This window comes from Portunus trituberculatus, chromosome 12, assembly GCF_017591435.1.
Source record: "Portunus trituberculatus isolate SZX2019 chromosome 12, ASM1759143v1, whole genome shotgun sequence".
Taxonomy (NCBI): Eukaryota; Metazoa; Arthropoda; class Malacostraca; order Decapoda; family Portunidae; genus Portunus; species Portunus trituberculatus.
In genome coordinates, this window is record NC_059266.1 from 5,200,539 (window position 1) to 5,214,888 (window position 14,350).

Below are 14,350 nucleotides of genomic sequence, written 5' to 3' on the forward strand. Positions count from 1 at the left end.
GTATTGTGCTGCCACATGGTGACAACCAATAGTTCAGAAAACTCCCCATAGGAGTGGCTATTTAGTTCAGTCCTTTCACTGACTGTAGTTTTTTAGTGCTGCTCCGTAAAATGTGACCATCACTTTCAAACACCGTAAAATATGACCATCACTTTCAAACTGTAAAATTTGACCATCACTTTCAAACACTAAGATCTGAGCATCACTTTCAAACACCGTAAAGTTTGACCATCACTTTCAGACACCGTAAAGTTTGACCATCACTTTCAAATACCGTAAAATATGTCCATTATTTTCAAACGATGTAAAATCTGACCGTCACTTTTAAACACCGTAAAATATGACCATCACTTTCTAACACCGTAAAATATGATCATCACTTTCAAGCACCGTAAAACATGACCATGACTTTCAAACACCCTAAAAATTGACCTTCACTTTTGAGACACGGTGGGCAGAAACAAGAATGGATTTAATACCTCGAGCCTTTTACTGCCTGTTGTTTTATTGTTGTTCCGTAAAATTCGTGAAGTAATGAGTGTCTTATTGTAATTTGCGTTTTTTTTTCTTCTTCTATTTACTTAGCTTTTCTTTTAAGTGGCCGTATTTATTCACGATGAGGTATCTGTTAATTTAAGTTAGGCAGGTTTCTTCAAGGTATTTCTTTGTTTTGTATCAATCTTATTATTATTATTATTATTATTATTATTATATTATTATTTTAAGAATGCACAACAGTAGCTAAAATAACACACACACACACACACACACACACACACACACACACACACACACACAGACACACATTGTTTACATTCATCAGCATAACTTACTCTTTATTGTTCTTTTAACTCAAATCGATTCCTTTCTTTTCTTTAATTTGCAGAATGACACCGAGGTGTAGGTAGCGGATCCCTTCCCCGCCCACCACCATGAAGGGGGATACGCGGGGGCCCCCTCCTGCCCCTCATAGGACACCCCCCTTCCTGTCTCTGCTGGTCGGGGGACGCTCTCTGCTAGCCCCCGTCCTCCTGCTGCTGCTGCTGTTGGTGTACAGCTGCTGGATCCTCCCTGCGCGGGCTGACCAATGCATGGGGTTGGCCAAGAATGGAAAGTCATGTATGTCTATACAGTCGGCTCCCAACTTGATGAAGCAACTTTCGTACCAGTATTTCTAACAAAAGTTACATCTGTCTTCCATTTTTCTTTGGCTAGAGCTGCTTCTGACGTATTCTAGATCGCCTTCTTCCTCTCCCTATGCACGTCACTCTCTCTCTCTCTCTCTCTCTCTCTCTCTCTCTCTCTCTCTCTCTCTCTCTCTCTCTCTCTCTCTCGTGTAGTAAATCGAGTAACAAATATTCATGATAAAATAACAGGTGAGCAGTAGATTGTTGTAAGTGTATCTAGAATGGTATGGGTGGATGATGAATGCTAAGTGAATAATGAATGGTGTAGGTGAACAGTGAATGTTGTGAATGAATATTGAATGCAATAAGTGAATAATGAGTGAATAATGAATGATGTAAGTATGTGTGCTGTAAGTGTGATGTCTCCGGTCGTGTTCCTCACAGTACCACCGCGCCGCTACTTGTACCATCCCTGGAAACAGCAGGAGCTCCCTATCAAGCTGGACACCTCAGAGCGCCTCTCCCACCAGCTGGCCACCGCCCTCACCAAGATCCTTCTGCAGGTACGTCCTTCAGTGGCAAAGGAATGAGGTGCTCTCTCTCTCTCTCTCTCTCTCTCTCTCTCTCTCTCTCTCTCTGACTTAGAAGAAAATGGTTTATATCTGCTTCAAAAAATAATTTCCAAAAAAAGTATAAATGGTCATTCTAGCTGTTAATTATGTACATCCAATTTAATGAGTGTGAAAACTTATAAGACTATGTCAAGCATGGTATATTCAGAATTTTTAGATTTTTACGGTGTCTTACAAAGAATATTGGTCAGTTTGCAGTTTCAGCCAACCACGGAATCTATGATGTGGCTTGTGTTTTTCTGGTGAGAAATGTAGTGAAATGGTTGATGGTAAGTGTTATTTCCGTCGCAAATTGATATTTTTGGAGTTATTACCTTTTTAAACTCGTCCTGGCTTTCATTCCCAACGATCTTAGGGGACTTGTGGGAAATCGGGGTTTTTGGGTGGGGAAGCATTAAATCGAATATGATGAATTGAAAAAAAAGTCGGAAATCAGCAAAATCACATCAGAAATCTTTGAAATTACTTTGATGGTGCAGCCGGAAATGTAACATTGGCAACGCTGGTCTAACTAAACAAACCACGTCCTCTCGCTGCCGCCGCCATTAAACCATTTTCTGAGTTTTTGATGTGATTTTGTTGATTTCTGATCTCTTTTGCAAAACACATCATTCGATTTAATGCTCCCATAAAAAAAAAAAATTCCCACAGATGCCCAAAAATTGTTGGGAATGAGAGATATGCATAAGTTGGGGTTCAAAAAAGTCACAACTCGAAAAATATTAATTTGCGACGGAAATGACACAACCATCAATCATTTCACTACATTTGTCACTAGAAACACATAAGCCAAATGCCAAATTCCATAGTTGGGTGAAAAGGTAAATTGAATTTATTTTTGCCCCCATTTCATGATACAGATGATATACAGAAGCTTTGTTATCTAAATTGTACTTGAAATCATCGATTAGCCATTCTTCTTTAGAGAATAACGTCTCAGTGAGCCTTTTTATGGAAATTTTGTTGCGCTTGGCCTGTCTTTCTCTTACATAAGAAAATAAACAATGATAGCAGAGTTGCCAAGGTCTGTGATTTTCCAGCCCAATTGGGCTGCTTTTTTCAACGAAGTGGACTGTAAAATTATGGTTTCCGCATGTTGGCGATTTATTGGGCTGTTATGCGTAGTATTGTGATTGTGTAAGCCAGGTAGACTTAAGTTCAAATAGTGTCTTTTTTTTTTTTTTTCAACGAGCAGTTATGTATATTTATTCCTATGTATATTCTTATCTAGATCTCAATAGAGAACATCATGTCTCCATTTCCTTCCTTTATCATATAACCATTACTGTAAACATTGTTAAAATTATTGGTCTCCTTTTGAGTGGTTTCTAGAGGATAGATTGGTCGGTTTTGGGCAGGTTTTGGGGTGGGCAGGAGTCCATTCTGTGACTTGGCATCTGACTGGTAGTAATGAAAATGGAGATGGTTTGGTGGTGATAATGATGAGTGTGTGTGTTGCAGGAGGGGCTGGGCTACCAGAACGTCACCATTACACAGTATCCCAGCACCTTCAACCACAACCGGGTACTTGGCCGCCTCAAGGCTCATTCTCAGTATGTCATCACCCATCATCAGGTTTTCTTGGTCTAGTTAACCTTAAGTCTTTGTCCAGGGGGTGGATGGCAAGGTCCATCCTCCTCCTTTGTTGTAATTATTTATTAATTCAACAATAAATTTATCAATCAATCAGATTAGTGTGTGTGTGTGTGTGTGTGTGTTCTAATTTATTTGTTTTGAAATTTAGTGTATAATAACCATAGCTTATTGACAAAAATGCAAGTACACACACACACATTTAAGTAGTGCTGCCAGATCGCATTGTGAGTTACCCTATATACACCCTTAACATAACATTACACTGTTTGCTTTAAAATTTCCCAGTTTGTTAAGAATCTATGTATGAAGATCATTCATATGTATGTACATGTAAGAAACATTACCATAATATGTGCGGTGATGAAATAATAATACCGTAAACAATGTAATTACCCTGCACCTGGCAGCACTGCACGGTTACTTATGCATGCTTAGCAGTGGCGTAGTGATAGTGGGCAAGCTTAGCTTGCAGTGCAGGCGAATACCCCGGACGGCATATTAGCAGGGGGCGGCACAAGCGAGGCTACTGAGAATATTGATGTTCAGACCATTATTCTCGACTTTGCAAAATTGGAGGCGCACAAGATATTGATTTAAAGTTCATGTATGTATAGTATATGTATACATAATAAGCAAGTGTATTATGCCTAATCTCTCATTTTTATTACTTTCAGGGATGGCATTTTCAGGTTTTGCGCCATATAAATTTTTCTCACTACGCCACTGATGCCTGTTCAACTGTAATTCTTTATACATTGTATTGTGATTACTTTTCATGTTCATTATTTAGACTTTTTGATGTTACATACTGTATTCTCATGATCACAAGCTTACACACACCGACAGAAGATAATGCCAACCAAAGCTGGAAGCACATTCATAAATTAAGGTTCTCAATTGTCTTACAGAAATGAAATCCCCGAGGTGATGCTCAACATGGAAGTTTGGATCCCCCCCACCGTGAGTGACCTCAATATCACTGCTGATAGTGACGGTGGGAAGCACTTATCAGGAGGAAGGTAAGGCACCTTTCCTTTCTCTCAGTTTACTCCTTGTATTCACTCTCTTCATTGTGTCTTTTATTTCACTCTGCTTTATCCGCATGATCTTCTGTTCCTTCTCAATACCTTTTCCATTTACCCTCATGATCTTCTATTCCATACCAATACCTTTTTCATATTCTTGCCTTTATTTTGTCTACTTGTACTATTCATGGTGTTCTATTGTGTATTGCAGTATATCAGTGACTGGTAAGTGTTGCATGTTGTATTGCTTACTGCTGGGAATATTACAGGTTTAGCTGGTTTGTGCCTTTTATTTTATTTCTTTCTCACTTTCATTCTCATTACTTTGTTTCATTTTCTTATCTGGTAAGTTACATTTTATGTTGCTGACCACTGGGAATGTTGCAGGTTTGGCTGGTTTGTGTCCAAGAACAGCTCAACCCGGCCAGGCATCATCACTGACCACTGGCGGTCCTTCCAACAAGATGAGGTGGCAGAGATCTTCTCCCTCCTGCCACAAGAGGAGTATGACCTCCGCCACAACTACACCATTGACACCATCCACAGCACTCCCTCACGGAAAAGGTATATTTAGACAAAAAAAAGGTTACATTTCAGATTGTCAGATATGTCATTATTACTGTTACATATGTCACCATTAACACAGGGGTTTGGTTCTGTTACCAGCCCATGTTAGATACACCTCACATTAGAGGTTTAATGAAAGCAACAGCAGAAAATTACTATGGCTCCATCCTGGTTGAGATGCCCTTCAATTTGCATGGATGTTTTAGTAGTGTCAATGTTTAACTCAGTAGAACATCCACTGTGGTTTTTGGATCATGTCTGTGAAAATGTTTTTTTCTCAGGTGTTGATTTGGAGGTTTGTGTTTGTGTGTGTGTGTGTGTGAAAGAAGGAGAGAAGAAAAGGTAATACACATAATAATTCTTGCAGGTACTGGTGTGAAGAAGAATACTGCAATGAGGGCGTGTTCACCCCTCCATTGTGTGCCGGCCGAAAGTGTGCCACACTCATCATTGGCAACCACAGTAAGTGCTGCCACCTGGACTGTCACTGTGATGTTTGGGGAAATTTGCACATGTATATAAAACTATTGAAGGGAATCACTTTGTTGACCAGTAATCAATCATCCAATACATACTTTATTTATTTATTTATATATATATATATATATATATATATATATATATATATATATATATATATATATATATATATTTTTTTTTTTTTTTTTTTTTTTTGCAAGAGGGAAAAGCTGGCCAAGGGCAAAAAAGATTAAAAAAGATCCACTTGGCATGCCAGTTCCCTTAAAGATTAAAATAGAATTACCCAAATGTCTGGAAACTTCCCTGTTAAAAGAAGTTAAGTCGTAAGAAGATGGAAATGCCGAAGCAGGTAGGGATTCCAGAGTTTACCAAAGAAAGATATGAATGATTTACAGAGTTGGACAGAATAGAGATGAGAGGAAGAAGAAAGCCTTGTGCAGCAAGGCTGTAGGAGGAGGGGAGGCATGCAGTTAGCAAGATCAGTAGAGCAGTTAGCATGAAAATAGTGATAAAAGATAGTAAGAGATGCAACATTTCAGCAATGAGAAAGAGGCTGAAGACAGTCAGTCAGAGGAAGGCACTGGATGAGGTGAAAAGCTTTTGATTCCACCCTGTCTGATAAAACTTTGTGAGTGTAGTGTGAAGAGTACTTCATACAAGAATGGATAAAGCCCTTGTACAGAGTTAACAGTTGGAAGGGCAAGAAAAACTGGCGGAGGCACCTCAGAACGCCTAACTTCACAGAAGCTGTTTTAGCAAGAAATGAGATGTGAAGTTTCCAGTTTAGATTATGAGTGAAGGACAGCCCAAGGATATTCAGTGTAGAAGAGGGAGACAGTTGAGTGTCAATGAAAAAGAGGGGGGTAGTTGTCTGACATGTTGTGTTGAGTTGATAGATGGAGGAATTGAGTTTTTGAAGCATTGAACACTACCAAGTTTTTTTTCTGTCCCAATCAGAAATCTTAGAAAGATCAGAAGTCAGGTGTTCTGTGGCATCCCTGCATGATCCATTAACTTCCTGAAGGGTTGGTTTTCTCTGAAAGGACGTGGAAAGATGTAGGATGATATCACAAGCGTAGGAGTGGATAGGGCAAGAAGTTTGGTTAAGAAGATCATTAATGAATAATAGAAAAAGAGTGAATGACAATACAGAACCCTGAGGAACACCACTATTAATAGATTTAGGAGAACAGTGGCCATCTACTACAGCTGCAATAGAATGGTCAGAAAGAAAACTTGAGATAAAGTTGCAAAGAAAAGGATAGCAACCATAGGAGGGCAGTTTTGAAAACAAAGCTTTGTGCCAGACTCTATCAAAAGTTTATGATATGTGTGATGCGAAAGCAAAAGTTTCATCAAAATCTCTAAAAGAGGATGACCAAAACTCAGTAAGGAAAGCCTGATCAGTAGTAGAGCTACCTTGACAGAAGCCATAGTGCCATTAGGATGAAACAAAGGAGAGAAAGATGAAGAAGTAAAGTTTTTGGAGATGTTTTCAGCTACATGCCAGAAGTCTCGAGGGGAGTTGGAGTTAGAAAGATTTTGACATTTTCTATTTATGAAGGAGCGTTTGGCAAGTTGGAGAACAGACTTGGCATATTTCCAGGCAAAAATATAAAGTGCGTGATATTCAGTTGATGGAAGGCTCAAGTATCTCTATTATGTATAGCATGAGAACAGGCTGTGTTAAACCAAGGTTTAGAAGGTTTAGGTTGAGAAAAAGAATGAGGAATGTACACCTCCATGCCAGACACTATCACCTCTGTTATGTGTTCAGCACAAAGAGATGGGTCTCCGACACGGAAACAGTAATCATTCCAGGGAATATCAGCATAATACCTCCTCAGGTCCTCCCAACTGGCAGAGGCAAAATGCCAGAGGCACCTCCACTTTGGGGGATCCTGTGGAGGGATTGAAGAAATAGGACAAGATACAGAAATGAGATTGTGATCAGAGAAGCCCAATGGAGAAGATAACAGCATAAGCAGAATTAGAGGAAAGGAAAAAGTCAAGAATGTTGGGCTTATCTCCAAGACAGTCAGTAATTCGAATATGTTGCACCAGTTGCTCTAGGGCATGGCGGATAGCAAAGTTGAAGGCTAGTTGACCAGGATGGTCAGTGAAAGGAGTGGAAAGCCAAAGCTGGTGGTGAACATTGAAATCACTAAGGATGGAAATCTCTGAGAAATGATAGAGGAACAGAATGTGTTCCACTTTGGAAGTTAAATAGTCAAACAGTTTACTATAGTCAGAGGAGTTAGGGGAGAGATAGACAGGACAGACAAATTTAGTTAGAGAATGACTATTGAGTTGAAACCAGATGGTGGAAAACTCAGAAGATTCAAGAGCATAGGTACAAGATCAAGTAATTAAGTCGTTGCACACATAGATGCAATACCCATCTGTGGAACAAAAATGAAGATAGAGAAAGTAGGAGGGAACAGAAAAGGGGCTACTGTTAGTTGCTTCAGACAACTGTGTTTCAGTGAGGAAAAGAAGATAAGGTTTAGTAGAGGAGATGTGGTATTCTACTGAATGAAAATTGTATCTAAGACTGCAGAAAGAAAAGTTGAGGGAGGTGTCAAGACATTTTGGGTTGCCACCAAGAGAGCAGTCTGACCTGTGGACATTTCTGATCCCCTCCCCTCTATGTATTCAGTGATCATTGTCTTTTAATTTGCAGTGATTCTTTTCTGTAAATTTGAAAAAAAAATCATCAAATTAAAGCTTAAATTGTAATGCAGAAATGATCCCATGACATTAATGGAGATTTTATCAATCTCTTATTTAAAATATGAAATAGTATTCCTAAAGTGTTTTTTTTCTTACAGGTGACTACAATGAATTCCTGAAGGAGCAAGTAGAGAAAGAGAGACTCCTTGTGCAGCTAGCCTGGGTGGGGCCAAACCTTACACCACAGTTCCTTTGCTTCTTTAGGGGGGAGAAGCCAATCATGTTTTTTGACTGGTGGCCTAACTCCCTCTCCAACTTAGATAATTTTATGCCTATATCCTTCCCATCTTGCTACAGTTCCTACAGCGTAAATCCTTACCTCTGCAACTATGAGCTTCATGCCCTCAAGAAGTACATGTGGAGGAAACTAAGGAAGTCTGCCAAGCCAGTCGTTGAGGTGAGTTGTGTGGACAGGTTTTGTTGAGTTGTGTAGTATGGACAGGTATTAACCAGAAGTGCAAATAGTATAACCTTGTAGTGTTGGTCAAACTTGTGATAGCTTACGACATCTTGTAACTTCATGAAGTATTTTTATTACAGTGAAAATATCTTTTCCATAATGCCAATTTAAGATTAGAGAGGAAAAGGATGGAAGAGGTGAGTTTTGCACAAATATCTCAAAACAGTGTTGGTAGACTTGCTGAACAAGATGGAGATATCAAAGAGATAGTTGTGAAAAGTAACAAGGATTGTAATATGTATGTATTTAGATATTAGATTTAGTGAATACAGTAAACTCCCGATTATCCAAAACGAAAGGGGGAAAGCCTCTCTCGGATAAGCTGATTTTTTGGATAATCCAGATTTATGATTTTTTTACCTAAAAAAGAATACTAATTTTTCCCGGTTTCTTTGGGCACCTTAGGCATGGTGATGATGAAAGAAGCGACGTGGAAACAAAGGTTGTAGAATGCGGTTAACGAGGAGGAGGAGGAGGAGGAGGAGGAGGATGGGGGAGGGAGGGAGGGATGCAGGCACCACTCACACATAAACATTAAATGTAAATTAAAACTGTACTTTAAACAAAAAAAGTTGAGTAAATACTGTGAAAAAGATGAAAGAATAATCACAGTGCATAAAATCCACAGGAAACACGTAGATACTAGATCATCTGAGGCTGGACCGATGTGCCGAGCCACTGACATACAGCAACTTCCTCAAGTATGACTCATATCTTAAAATTTTGCTTGTATCTCAAAATAAAAAATGAACCAAATCGTAGCTCATATCTCAAAAAGCTCGTATCTCAGGTAGCTTGTATCTCAAGGTACCACTCTATTTGTAAATAACAAATATTGTATAAAAACACAATAAAACATGACAAAAGAGAATTTGAACAAATTAATTGGTTTTATGAAATATATTTATCTCAGAGATCAGGGGGTGCATTCCACAGGATGTTATCCTACCATGTTCAGTTGGGACCATCTATCAGCTGAAGCATATAAAAGTGGCTGCCCACAGGAGACTGACTGCTCTAGTAATCATAGAAGAGATTGTTGATGACACTTCTATATACTGTAGACATTTTTCATAGAAGAAAGAAATAGAATTTTAAATAGGCAAGAGGAGAAGAGGGAAGATAGGCCACAGAGATTTGTTTACATAAATTTTTATTGGAGGAGGAGGCAGTGAAAATGGGAGGAATTTGTTTAGTCTCATGCCTTTTCAGTCACTTTTGATTGCCATAAACTCTCACTTAATCGCTGCTTAAGTACTTGTTACACTCTTAATGTAACACTTTATTATTGCACTTAATTGCTACATTTTTTTTTACTTTACTTAATTTTATTTTATTCATTGTTTTTTGTTTGTATGGCATTTCACAAAATAGCTGTCCAAGAAGGTTTGTTTCATCCTATTTTTCAGAATGTTTCAGAAATTATGTAGTGCCATTTGCTTAGAATCAATGATCAGATGAAAGAAATTTAGCAATTAATTGCACAAAATGCTTGCACATGAGAAATGGTGGGAAAAAAAATGCTGGGTGTTGCTATGCCATATAGCAGTGGCACACTTGGAACCATCTTGTAATTCGAATTTTGGCCAGCAAGTCAAAACAAGAAATCGACTGAGTGACAGCTCATATCTCGGATTAGTTGTAAAGCGAGGTGCTCATAACTCAAGGCTCCTCTATATTGTGTAATTAATTGCTGGTGCAGGTACAGCTGAAGTTATAAACCACTTCAATAAAGAGTGGGTGACCAGATTTATCTTAATTTACAATATTCCTAAAATATTCTTGATGAAGAACCTGTCACGAAGTACTGATGCCTTGTGATCTACTGCCACATTTTTGTTGCAGATGGTCTTCTCTATTGTTTTCAATATTACAGTGATGTCCTTCATAATTGACCAGGTGTTCCCTCTGTCCTTATGAGTGTCTCTCGCCCTGACCACAGGCCGTCAGACGGTTTTTCCTGAGTGAGCAGCACTATCGGGAGTTGATTGGTAACTTCACTGCCCGCACTCAAAACTGCTCCAGCAACACCACAGCACTGCAGGTGCATAACCAGAGCCAGTTGGTGAATGAAGTTGCTTGTGATTGGCTGAAGGCTCGTGGAAAGTCTGTGTGGTACGACTGGCTGCCTGTGGAGCATGATGCCAAGACTGTCCTCTGGATAGGCGGCATTTTCCCCATGAGCAATGAGAGCAATGTGGGATTCTACCGCAAGTCCCTTGTCAATGGTGTGTACTGTATTGGTTTTATGCCTCTCTCTCTCTCTCTCTCTCTCTCTCTCTCTCTCTCTCTCTCTCTCTCTCTCTCTCTCTCTCTCTCTCTCTCTCTCTCTCTCTCTCTCTCTCTCATCCATTATATCAGCAATGCCACTAAAGTAATTAATGCGGATCTCAACAATAACAACATTAACATTAAATTCACTTTCAGCTGCTCAACTGGCATACAAACGAATCAATGAGAATCCAGACATCCTGCAGGACTATGAGATAAAAGTGATCAATCTGAATGGAGGCTGCCGGCGAGAGACAGTGCTGACGGCCTTCATGCACCACATCCGCAAGGAGTCTGCTGATGTGGACTTTGCACAGATGATTGGCATTCTTGGTGAGACAGAAGCTTAGTCACATTAAAGGAGACATTGGTGATAATATGTATAAAACCATTAACTAGTTCATGCTGATCTAATTAAAAATTCATACATTAAAAGCTCTTGAGTATACTATTTTATTAGTTTGTAAATGGAAAATCATGCAATGGAAAAGCTCTTTTAATTCATATTTGTAAGTGAAGAATTGTATTTGAAGTCCTGTTGATACAGTGAGTTAGTGAATGTGAGTATCACATACATATCCTTGTTGGTTTGACACAGGCCCGGCATGTTCTGACACACTTGAGACACTGGTGGGTGTTGCCGAGACCTTCAAGACAGTGGTGATGTCGTACAGTGCTGAAGGAGCCATCTTCAACTACTCCAAATACCCATACTTCTTCAGAACCATCCCAGAAAACAAAATATATGGGTATGATTCTTTATTCTCTCACTGACAGAGTTAAGCTTTCTCCCTCACAGAAAGTCTCTCACCACCTCCATATCAGTCAGGAATATTGTATCAAGAAACTAAGAATTCTGTTGTTGATGTTCAATTCTAATTAATCAGCAAAAAGATATCAATGTGAAATAGGTGATGAAAATATGGCTTTTACCAAGTCCATTCTCTTAGTATACAGAATAAATAACAGCAAATTAGTGGTGCCTTTGGGAGGGAACAGTCTGGCCATACACTCCTTGGCTTGGCTAGAAGACTGCTGTCACTGTATTTTCCCCAATAGCATAAAATGGCATTGGGATATCCATCTCTGTATTCTTATTCTAATCAAGCTACCCTTTTTAAATAAGATTTCAGCATGTTTAGTACAGGTATTTCTCAATTAATGCAAGGGTTGCATTCCAGACGGGATTGTATAATGTAAAAAGCAAAAGTTGGTCTTGTTTTGCTGGTAGCAGTCCCACCTGCTAGGCAACAAAATCTGCATGATATCTCTAGCATTGTCACCTGCATATTGACACATGTGAATCCACCTTAAGTTGAGGGATATAAGTTGTGGGATATGTATGATATTTTGTCTAAGGCACTGAGAGAGGAGGATGGAGAGAGACAGCACTAACAGTGTGCAGGTAACGATGAAACATTTTCACCATTCCATATAGATATATGTATATGTAGTACCATATCTGATGACATATAGGACGCACAGGATTATAAGACGCACCCCGATTTCAACAGGTTAAATTCAGAAAAAGAAAAAAGAATAATTTTGGTGTATTTAAGCATATACTTTTAAAAGCAATCTAAGAACATTTTCTACAAGCAGAAAACATGGTCAATTTGTAGTGTCACCCAACCATGGAATCTAATATGTGGTTTATGTTTTCAAGTGAAAAAATTAGTGAAATGATTGATGGTATATGTCATTTTTGTCACAGACTAAGATTTTTTAACCTATGATTGTTTTTTAAACTCCAACTTATACCTACTTCTCATTCCCAACAATCATAGATGGTCTATGGGATATTGAGGTTCTTGGGTGGAGAGTATTACATGAAGTAATGTGAATTGTAAAAAAGCTCTGAAATCAACAAAATCACGTAAACAATGAAAATGCTTTAATAGCATCAGCAGCAGGTACACACAGCAGCCCAGCTGTTGAATTGTTTACATCAAGTAGCATTGTCAATGCTATGCTTCCAGCTGTATCCATTGCACCATGGCCCACAAGGGATATTAAACAAAACCCCAACTTAATACCAAGCATTGTCATCCTTAAGTTTTGGCCAATGTGAGGCTGGGCAGCAAATGTTGTGATTACCTTTCCTTGTGCTCTTCATTTGTTCTTCTTGCTGTTGCCAGATACATATATTTTTTTCTGCAGGTGGCAGTCTAAAAGTCCTTGCTACTGCTCTATTGCCATACTCCTTGGAATAATCTACTACTTGTAGTTTGTCGGAGATTGTGTTGCGCAATCTTTTTCCTCTTGCTGCCATAACAGTAAGGATGTTAACTGTTAGTGTGTTTTGTTATGATTGGATCAGATTGGATATAGTCAGGGATAGTCTTTACAGCAGTGTCCCTGATGTTGTTTTCCTTTTTGTTGTTGCCGATCTTTTAAATTTTTCCTTTTTTACTCAAGCAATTTTATTTTATTTTTTATTTTATTTTTTATTATTATTATTTTTTACTATCAATTTTATGATCACGAACTTGTTGTTACTCGTCACCATCAGATGGCATCGAGTCAGGGTTCCAACCAATCAGCTGATATTTATATACATGCATCACAGCCTCACAGTTTAGATTGCTTTCATTTTTATGGAAATTTGTTTTTAAAGTAATAATACATACTGGTAATGATAACAATACCAGCAATAAATTAATGATGCATGCAATTAGGGTAGATAGAGATACTGATTGTGAGCTAGATTAGTGATGACTAGGGAGAAGATAAGCTTACTGAAGTCTCAACTTCGCATATTAGATGGAGGACAATGTTTTTAGCCAAACTTTTTGGAAAAAGGGTGCATCCTATATGCCATCAAATATGGTAATTACAAAATTATTATTATTATTTTGGGGATCCCATTTAAAGCCAAGCTTTTTGGGCACCACGCTGAGAGGCAGCGTGTTGGCTGGGGGAACACCTGGTGGCCACATAATGAAAGTAAACCAGACGTGCAACTTCATTTTCTTGATATCGTGTTAGTCCAAATAATCTATGTAATTTGAGAGAAATTGCAGGTTTTTTTTACGTCGTGTTATTTCAAAATTGCATAATCTAAACATGCATAATCAAGAAATATCTGTATTTATGTATTGAAATACAATAATGTCATGTGTACTAAAAAAGCTTATTGACCATCATAAAACTTGCTACTCACATTTTCATATGTATTTTTCAGAACGGTGTACAAGAAATTATTCCAGCAGCTACAGTGGAAGCAGGTTGGGGCTCTGACTGAGGACAGCAACAAGTACAGTGAGTACCTGTCAGACCTGCTGTACAATGTGACTGACAAGCTGAAGGTTACCAACGTAAAAATGAAAACCAGTGGTGATATAGAAGAAGTAAGTATGCCAGGAACTCATCTTTACATCCATGTTTAGTGGAATATTCTAATTTAATATTTAGGATTTTTTTTTTTTTTTTTTTTTTTATTATTCTATAAGGGTTCAT

At 38.5% G+C, this 14,350-nt stretch overlaps 1 protein-coding gene across 2 annotated transcripts in view; it reads left to right on the forward strand.

Moving 5' to 3' along the window:
- The window catches only part of LOC123502764 (atrial natriuretic peptide receptor 1-like), a 141,183-nt gene that overhangs the window by 113,516 nt on the left and 13,317 nt on the right, over positions 1-14,350 (forward strand). For both annotated transcript variants that reach the window (XM_045252011.1, XM_045252012.1), the window contains exons 2-12: positions 887-1,119; positions 1,572-1,690; positions 3,221-3,312; positions 4,264-4,374; positions 4,768-4,944; positions 5,315-5,409; positions 8,259-8,557; positions 10,563-10,848; positions 11,048-11,224; positions 11,490-11,640; positions 14,076-14,241. In XM_045252011.1, coding sequence (XP_045107946.1) covers positions 933-1,119; positions 1,572-1,690; positions 3,221-3,312; positions 4,264-4,374; positions 4,768-4,944; positions 5,315-5,409; positions 8,259-8,557; positions 10,563-10,848; positions 11,048-11,224; positions 11,490-11,640; positions 14,076-14,241 — 1,860 coding nt within the window. In that variant the 5' untranslated portion in view covers positions 887-932. The remainder of the gene's footprint in view (positions 1-886; positions 1,120-1,571; positions 1,691-3,220; positions 3,313-4,263; positions 4,375-4,767; positions 4,945-5,314; positions 5,410-8,258; positions 8,558-10,562; positions 10,849-11,047; positions 11,225-11,489; positions 11,641-14,075; positions 14,242-14,350) is intronic.